Source organism: Cenococcum geophilum, assembly GCF_001692895.1.
Source record: "Cenococcum geophilum 1.58 unplaced genomic scaffold K441scaffold_39, whole genome shotgun sequence".
Taxonomy (NCBI): domain Eukaryota; kingdom Fungi; phylum Ascomycota; class Dothideomycetes; order Gloniales; family Gloniaceae; genus Cenococcum; species Cenococcum geophilum.
The window spans coordinates 1,516,339-1,525,906 of NW_027137597.1; the positions used below are offsets into that span (position 1 = coordinate 1,516,339).

Sequence of the window (9,568 nt, forward strand, 5' to 3'; positions counted from 1 at the left end):
TAGGTGCTTATAATTATAGGTATATAATTACCGTTTTATAAGTAGTTAAGAGTGTCTTTTAAAAGTTTAGACCATCTATAGAAAGGTTATTATTAAAGTAAACCGCAACTAGATAAAGCAACCTAGGAACTAAATAGAAGACCACTAAAGTATCCACCGCATCCTTTGTGTGATAATGGCCATGCCTACCCCCAGGCACACTACGCATCAAAATTGCCAATATCTACCTTAAGAATCCTGTCTATATTGATTTGTCTATATATACGGTTATAATCGCTTTCTTTGCCAACTTAGACGGGTATAAGTGCCTTAGGATTCTAGATAATCAACGCATTAAACTAATAGCTATATCGCCCTACTGCCCGCGGTGTAGACCTACTAGGGATATCAGCCTTATAATATTGTAATGCTATTATCCTGTATTTCCTTACTCGCCTTAACCGATATCTTAAATAGGTATAGCTCGGCAAAGACGGGGATAGTAGCAATGCCACGGCGGGCACGACTGAGCGTAATATTACGGTCGTAGTTAGCGTGGCTAATCTGGCAGCTATTAGAGAAGACGTAGAGAGCCATACCATTAGTAAGAGGGTTATTGGTGCAGATAGTTATGCTAGGCGTAATCTATATTAGTTAGAAATGCATAACCCTAGTAGTGTAAAGGGAAAATATAGGTGTTTAAACCTAAATATCTAAGGCTTTTTAGAAGGATTTATGCATATCCTTGCCTTCTAGATAGCTAAGCCTTTATATCGACTATAATGCGACTAAGGCTCGTAATGTTTAGGCACGACCTATAAGTTATAGCTAGGAAAGTATATTAGGTAGCCAAGCTTAGGAATAATAGTAGTAATAACGCTCTCTGCAGCACAGAAACCCTCTAAATATATTATTTATCCTACTTTACAGTATATATGGGTGAAGAATGTCTACGTAAGTCAGCCCGCTTAGGTGCCGAGTTAAGCCTCTACTTAGGGAATTAACGTTTTTTATTCACTAAGCTCTTGCTTATAAAGAAGCATTAACTATTATAAGAACTTTGGGAAAGACTAAATCTACCTTTATAATCTGCGTTGTGTCTAATAGATCCGAAAATACTATACTAGAGGAGGCTTGGCCACATATAGGAGAAGCACGTTAACGCGTAGATTTGGCCTTAGGAGTGTTATCCTATCTTTACTGTAATTTGCTAGCCTACCAGCGAGTTAATCAGAGGAATTTTATTATTTCCTTCGAGAAGAAAAATAAATAGCTTTAAGTCTACTTTTCTAGCACAGATCTAAACGAACCCGTAAGCTTTACCCCTAAATTAAAATTATTTAGAGCTCCATCTTTAGAATTAGACTTATCTTTAATATATTACTCAATCACACTAAAATAAATTTATAGTATAAACGCGTCTTAGTTAACAGCTTCGCTATTTAAATTTTTTTCTAAGAGGGAGTTATCTTTTATAAGACGTGGCCGAATAAGCTTTAATATTGCCCGGAGGAACTCCTTAGAAATCCCGCATTTACTATAAGTAGATATTATAGATACCATTTTAGCAATATCTAACTGGGTAGAGCCTAGTAGAGAGCGATTAGGATTCTTAACTGGCTCCTCACTATCTAGTATAATTGGAATATCTAGAGTGTTACCTAGTGATATATCGGAAGATAAGGAGGATGACGACAATAAGGAGGAGTTGGTCACCTACTCCTGCGCTCGCACTCGCGTTTACCTCTAGCGCTTACCTTCTTTTTTTTCCCTTTTCTTCGTGCGCTACTAGAGCTTCCTACGCTTGTTGTTTAACTCCCTAGTCATTATAATCCATAAAATGTCCGCTAGTAGCTCCTCCCTACTATGCTCTTCCTTATTATGGCCCGCAGTCGCTAGCATCTCTAGCTCCTTATCCGTAGTACGGTTAACGTTAGTAGTAAGAAGGAAGATATAGCTAGGAAGTCGAGATATTTAATAAAGAGGGCTAAGCTTTACTCTAGGCTAGTATACTATAACTTTAAGGGTTTTAATGGGGCGGGTTACAAGGAGTTATATTAAAGAACTCGTTATTAATTGTAACGTAGCCAATATAACTTAGCTCCGGCTAACTCTAATAACACCTAGATACTCTCCGCTTCGTAGGATTCTGCCCTACTTACTAAGTTTAAGGAGCGCCGCCACTATACAATCTAGCCAGATTCCTATAGTTTCATCTAGTGTACTTATATAAAATCGCCTAAGTAGATAAACTTCCGGAGACTAGAGCTATCTAATCCTGCATTAAAACCACGTTCGTATAAGCCGGCCCTACTTAGTTAAACCTATATAAAGATATTACCAAGCCATTCCCCTAGGCTTTGCGCTAGTAGTTTAGCCTAAGAGTGCTATAATTTATTAAATCCGACCCTAGCGTCCGCTATTAGTGCTTATATAAATTCAATTAACTTCTAGATATTAGACTTATCTAATCCAGTCCACTTATAAACGCTTACACCGTCTAATTTAGCCCTTTATTTCGCATTAGGCCGTCTCTATATAATACTACTCCCCTAACTATAGCTTCTTGCGCTCCTCAGAGTTATACCTATTTTAGATTTACGCCGCTCTACTAATTAGTCGACCCCTATAAAAAGGCCGTATATAGATATAGCTGCGCTAAGAATAGGTAGCTCTGGGCTGTTTCTATTAAATAGCTAATAATTAGTCGGCTTATAGTAAGGGGTTCCTTATATAACAGGGGTTTAAAAGAATCTTTATATATATAAAAGGTGAAGCTAGTTTTACAACCTACTATATTAAACTTGGCGGCGCTCCTCTTTATTAATTAAGCAAACGCGGACCCCCCCGCTTTCTCTATCTGCCTCTCTCTTACTGCGTCTTTCTCTCTCTCCGTCTCTCTTACTCTCTCTCTCTCCATCTCTTTTACTCTCTCTACTACCTTTCTAAAGCCATTTAATCCTGTTTGGTTTGGCGAGCCCACTTATATTAGCGCTGTCGTTATCTTCCCTACGCCTCCCTCCACAGACTATTCCTGTCTTTAGTCTTTATTCGTGCTAGTAGCTATAAGTGGCATATATAGCATTCCAGAAGAGCTCTTAGATCTTATATAGTTATTTATTACTGCTAACTTCTACTTATAGGATATCTATAGGACCTATAAAGCATTCAAGCGTATCTTCCGTAAGACCTTTATGGATACCTTTATATATAAAGGAAGCCTGCTAATCGTCATAGATAAGCTAGACCTTAGATACGTAGTAGAACTATTAATAAGCGTATATAGGACATCTATTACATTAACTTATATCTTCTCCCGTAACTAGGTAACTGAAAAAGATCTAGAAAGCTAGGTCTATTAGGTCCCTAAGAATCTAGCTTATATTAATCGAACTATATTTCCCTAGATTATATTATTTTAGGAGAACTAGGCCAAAATCTAGGAAACTAATTCGGATATGGAAATGCTGGTAACTATTATTAAAAACCTAGATTGCTAAGAAATTACTATTAGGTTACCCAATTTCCGCGATAGCGATTGGCGAGATACCTACTTACTGTATAGATTTAATCGACTTTTATAGGAGAACGGCGCACTATTAGTTTACTATATAATGGCTAGGAATACCCTCAATTACGTTAATTAGATCTTTAGGAGGGTTCTTATAGCAATATAAGCGGCGGAACGTAATGTAAAGGTTGTAGGCGTTGCTATTTCCTCGGCGTATCCTCTAGAACGGAAAACTAAGGATTTTGAAGATAGGGTTTAAAAGTACATTGCTTTCTATAGGGCACTCTTAAAAGATATAGACATCAGTTTTGAGGTCCAATTATGCTTAAAACCTATAGTAGCGGGATTTACTAACCTAAAGTTATTATATAGCGGATCCCAATTATATCTTTTAACGAAGCTTTTCCAGACGGTTAAATACCTTAAACTTGACACCCCTCTACAGTATACGCTATGAGATACTATTCTATTTAGAGAGTTTACAAACCTATACTATTTACATTTGCGGTCCTTAGACCTTAGTAATAATTTAGCTAAGTTAGTTAAGTTCCTTACACAACTACTAAAACAAATGGAATTAATAGAATTGGCTAAATTACATTCCAGCTTAGAGAATTATTAGATTCGCTTCTTAACTACCCTAGCTAATTATAATCTGTCTTTCTAGTTATGCTTTTTTATATTAAGTTTTGACGAGCCATATAGAAAGGGACTATAGTGTCTTAATGGATATATAGGCGTATGTCTACTAGAGCCGGAGGGAGTTAAAAAGGGTTTCTATTAGTTACGAGAGTTGGTTATAAAGTTACACATTTGGTAACCATTCTAAAGTCTAAGTAGCTGGGGGAAGCTATACTAAGGCTAATGTTCTAGCCGTAGCAGATAGTTAACTAGAGCTTTCTCCCTTTATTAAGCATACTCTCGCTAGGGGTATATAGCCATAATAGAATATACATATATACGTTTTTATAGCGTGCACTTAGACATAATTAAAAGTCTCTTAAAAAGGACACGTTGTCGATAGTAAGGTTAGTTTAGGTGCTCGTAATAGGGCACCCAACACTTAACTAAATTTGGCGACTTTAATCGGCACAATCCACTATAGGGGGGAAGTTATTAGTACCACATTAACGCAGGAAGAAAGCGCGCCAATTATCAACTTTATAGCGGACTGTATACAAATAAGAATTAACCACGATAACGACTATATAAACGCTTAGACTTAAGAAGAGAGGCTATTAGAAATCTGGGTTAATAAGCGTAGGAGTAGGAGGAAATTCCCATTTAGGCAAGGAGTATATATTTAGCAAGATTGCTGCCTAGCTGAGTAGTACTATAGCGCCTTTCCTAACCCTCCTATTTACTTATTAGTTCTAGGCTATATAAAGATAAGGCTAGTTATATAGAGGAGAACTATTATATTATATTATATCCTACTAATATATCGACCTTATAGCCAATATTTAATTTATATATTTATTTATCGAACTAGTTCTAAGAGATTATAATCCGTCTTTTCTGCCTATAAAACTTATATCCTTTGACTTCTCAACCCGAAATCTTTAAATTTCTTCACATAGAATTACAATATCTGTCTTATATAATGTGCACCAAAACCGTCACTAGCACTAAATATAAATGCGGGCATACCGTGGAGGAGTCTTTTATTACAGCTTGTAGTAATAAAGATTGCGGGATTGTGACTAGCACTACTACTCTTGCGTAGAGTACTAACCGATTATATAACTGTCCCTTATACCGCTAATATATATATTAGAGGACACTATAAAGTATAAACACTAATTATTGACGTAGGCGTTACGGTTGTCTTCTAGAAAGGGTGGGGAAAGTGAAATATAGTCACGTTCTTTTTTAATTACGCTTATGCTATATCGGGATTAGGTAAAGAGGTGGTAAAATATCATTATAGTTTATATTTAGGTACGCTAAACTAAATAAAATTAATATCCGCTATTTTAGTATGCAGCGTATATATAACAGAAAGAGCTTAAATAGCTTCTCCCGCGTAACCGGTTCGTGGCCCTTTTATATACCTATTGCACTCGCTAAGCTTTACTTTTAATTTTTTGCGAATCCACTATATCTAATCCCAATACCTACTATACAAATTGTGCTGTTAGGTACGCAGTTCCACTGCTTTTAAGAGGATTTAGTGTTTATGCTAAAACAGTATACCTTAAGCTCCTTCTCTAAGTCGCCAATATGCCGCGATACGGCCTTTTGGTGGTTAGATTCTTAACACTTAATTACTACATATCTTTAAAAGACTAAGGCAGTATAGCTAAAGTTTGCCTTTTAGACGACAGCAAGACAGTTCTTAAATTTGCGCTGGCTTTTAATCTTAATAGGTATAATGACGAGGTCTTATATATAGCACGATATAAGGAAGCAGATTCCTTAATGCTTTTAGAGTAAGAAAAGGCAGTGTATAAGCATCTAGGCGTATATAAAGGGATCCTTATATGTCTTAATATCTCCAGTATAGGGTTATGGTTTCCTTTTATAAAGAACGGGAGTCTACGGCGCTATCTTAGTAATCCAATAAAGCTAATACAGTTCTCTATAAAGCTTTTATGGGTTAAGGGTACCATAAGGAGTATTAGCTTTATTTATTTAATAGGCGTGCTCTAGGCCGATATAAGTGCTAGAAATTTTCTCGTGGCCGATAACCTATTGTTAATACTTTATAACTTTTCCAGTTCGGCAATAGGCGACTAAGACGCGTTGGTTAGGCAGGAGATGCGATACCGAAAAGTAGATAGTGTAGAGCCCTTTCGCATCTCCGTCGCAACCGAGATATTTACTATTAGTAGCCTTATATACGAGATTATGACTAGAAAGAGGCTGTATAACGAAATTAAAGATAAGGATAAGATTAAAGGGTTATTTAAGGCGTAAATTTTCCCCCTAACGGTCCATATTCCGCTTAGAAGTATTATTAATAAATATTAGTTAGATGGATTTAAGACAGTTATAAAAGTGCTTAAAGATATATAAATAGAGGAGAAGACTCTAAAAGCGGGAGATAGGCAGTAGGATTACTTAACAATTGCTTTATATTAGGGGTTTGGGACCGCTATATACCCTTAAAGGTATAACCTTATTTAAAGATACGCAACTTAAAACACTCGTCGCTTCGTCTTAGGTTTTACCCTATAGGAGGCATTGTATCTTTACCGTTTAATATTAACAAAAACGGGCTGTAATTCGTCTCGGCGGTGTTAGAGGAGGAAGATATATCGGAATAGCTGCGCTAATAATTACTGCCTTAGGTGCGGATCTGGTAAACATTAGGTAAAGGATTCTATCTACTTCTAGTTATAAAGAAACCAGCAGATTTTATAGAAACCCTAAAAAAACTAGAGTGGAAACTAAATATTACTTATAACCTAATTACATAACTTAATAGAATACAATTAGTCATATATTCTTAAAATTCTCTTATATATAGTATATTATATAGTACGTTAACTCCGCTATATAAGTCCTTAATAGTTGTCCTATATTCATAACTGCCCTTTCTAGTTCGCCGCTATAATCTTTAAAGATTAGTAATATATCCCTCTATGCCTCTTAAACATGTTTAAATTCCTATAGATTTTCCAAATCCCCTAATAAGTATGCCTCTTTTAACTCTAAGCATAGAACGCTTTTAAACCTTTCCAGCTCTTACATTACGCTATTATTTCCCTATTTCCGCGAGATCTAGCAAGTTAAATAACCCCATCTATATTTTATCCCCTTTCAATTCTATCTCTTCCCTTAAGGCATCTATGTCGGTATTATACCTATACCGTAACTGGCCGAAGGAATCTATAATTATAACCCTAGATTTTCTAGGAGATTTTTAAACTCTTATAGACGTTAAACGTGTAGGAGACTTCTGCCATATAGTGGACTTATAGCGTACTGCTAGTTTATATTAGGGGTAAAAGTTCTAGCGATTATAGAGGCCTATAGAGGAATATACTCGCATAAGGGTAACTACGCGGTGTAGTATAACTTAGGGGAATAGGGAAGGGAGGCCCTTTTAAAACATTCGCCGAGGCTCCTAAATAGGAGAAGGGGGAAGGGCACTTATTAAGGAAATGTGGTGCTTATAGAGTTCGGTATATAACGATTTTAGTTTAAGTAAACAGGTTTAGTAAAGCGAAAGTATGACAGGCTTTATGCGATATTAAGGTTTTAAGGATTCTTATCCCTAATATCTTATTATTACATGCAGTTGCAAAATAAGACGCTAACTAAGGTAGGTAATCTTCGTTAGTGGCGTATTATAGGGTACCCTAAATACTAAATACGCTATACGTGGCTTGGACTCGATCACTACTTAAATCTATTAAACCTTCTATCCTCTACTTTATTCCCACTTCCTCTATCTTAACATATATATATTCTATTATAGCTATACACTATCTAGGGTATAGGCCATTACGGAGCGCTAGCTAAATACTTCCTACTATTAATATGCTTGCTTTAGTTTAGAAACCTCTACCTTAATAAGGGTCTAGTTAGTACAGGTTAGCCGCCCTCCCTACTAGCGTAATTAAGGTATTTATCCGCTTCTCTTAAAACTTAAGGTTAGTAATTAAGCTTAAAGAGTATTACTAGTCACCTTATTATAGTTTTAGAGCATTCTAGCAGTGTTATAATGCTAAGACGCGGATAAAGTTAATCCGGATAAGGTTTTGGGCCTAATACCGATCCTAGTAATTAACTACTTCGGCTATTTTAGACGTGTCCTAGAATAGCTGACCGCCTTGCCAATATATCCTTGCTAGGTTACCCTTCTTCGTCCTTCTACCAGTGCAGAACTATCGGTCCTTTATAGTATATAATGGCTCGCCTTTAATCCGCTTAGCCTAAAAGCTTTAGAAATGAGGCTATTACGGCTAATATAGTCTAGCAAGGCACAGGTAATGCTAGGCGCGATATCTATAATAGTAAGCCATTTGTCCCTCTACTATGTCGTTTAACTTCTGTAAGCAAAGTACTTTAGCTAATCTTCTTTTAATATAGGCCCTATTACTATATTACCCTATTATAAGTTAAAAGTGGGGTTAACTAACGCGCCCTAAGCGGCCTTTAATGCTCTTGGAAAAGACGACTACCCTTACTGCCTCCCTAATACTTAAATTTAAGTCCTTAAGCAAATATAAATGTAGGTAGATAGAGATGACCTAAGATATATCTTTTAGCTAGGCAGTTTAGCGGGGATAGGGAAGTCGACCATTGCTTATATAATTGCCCGCGAATACTATAACAAAGGATACTTTATAGCCAGCTTTTTCTTCTTAAGAGGTGGTGGGGACGTAGGTTATACGGGGAAGTTCGTTAGCACTATTACTTAACAGCTAGCGCAGAGGTGCACCACCTTTAAGTCTTTACTTATTAAGGTGATGTTAAACGACAAAGGTATTAATAGTAAAACCCTAAAAGACTAATAGAATAAGCTCGTTTTATAACCGCTATTTAAGCTAGGAGCCAGCTTATTTCAGGCCCCCTTACTTATTGTAATTAATACGCTAGATAAGTATAAGAAGGAGAGCGACATATAACTGGTACTTTACTTATTAAGCTATTCCTAACGCTTAGGCAGACTACGTTTCCATATATTTATTATAAGTAGGCCTAATATACCTATCTAATATAGGTTTTTACTAATCCCTAATTAGGATTATTAGGATTTTATACTTTATAATATATTACAGTCCGTTATTAATGGTAATATTTTCACTTTTCTACAGTANACCCTTTTAGATATTNNGCGGAAATATATCCTTAATAAGAACTAGCCANNAGAGGAAGCTATTAGGCGTTTGGTACGGAAGGCCATAGGGTTATTTATCTAGGCAGCTACCGCCTCTTGGTTTATTAATAAAGGCGGTAACCTCTTTAGTCTATATTAGTTATTAGATATTNTTAANAATAATAGCTCTAATACTAAACCTAAAGAAGAGCTAAATAATATCTACACTAAAGTCCTTAAGAACTTAATTAGTAGGCGTCTAAAGCAGTATAAGAAAGATAAGGCTTATAAAATGCTAAGGGAAGCTC

General features: G+C 36.1%; 1 protein-coding gene across 1 annotated transcript; it reads left to right on the forward strand.

Moving 5' to 3' along the window:
• Positions 1-8,709: 8,709 nt before the first annotated feature.
• On the forward strand, positions 8,710-8,862 carry K441DRAFT_574776 (uncharacterized protein; the record flags this gene model as incomplete). Its single annotated transcript, XM_067644116.1, has 1 exon — positions 8,710-8,862. A coding segment is annotated over one exon (153 nt), but the record flags the coding sequence as incomplete, so codon positions are not given.
• Between the last annotated feature and the right edge of the window lie 706 nt (positions 8,863-9,568).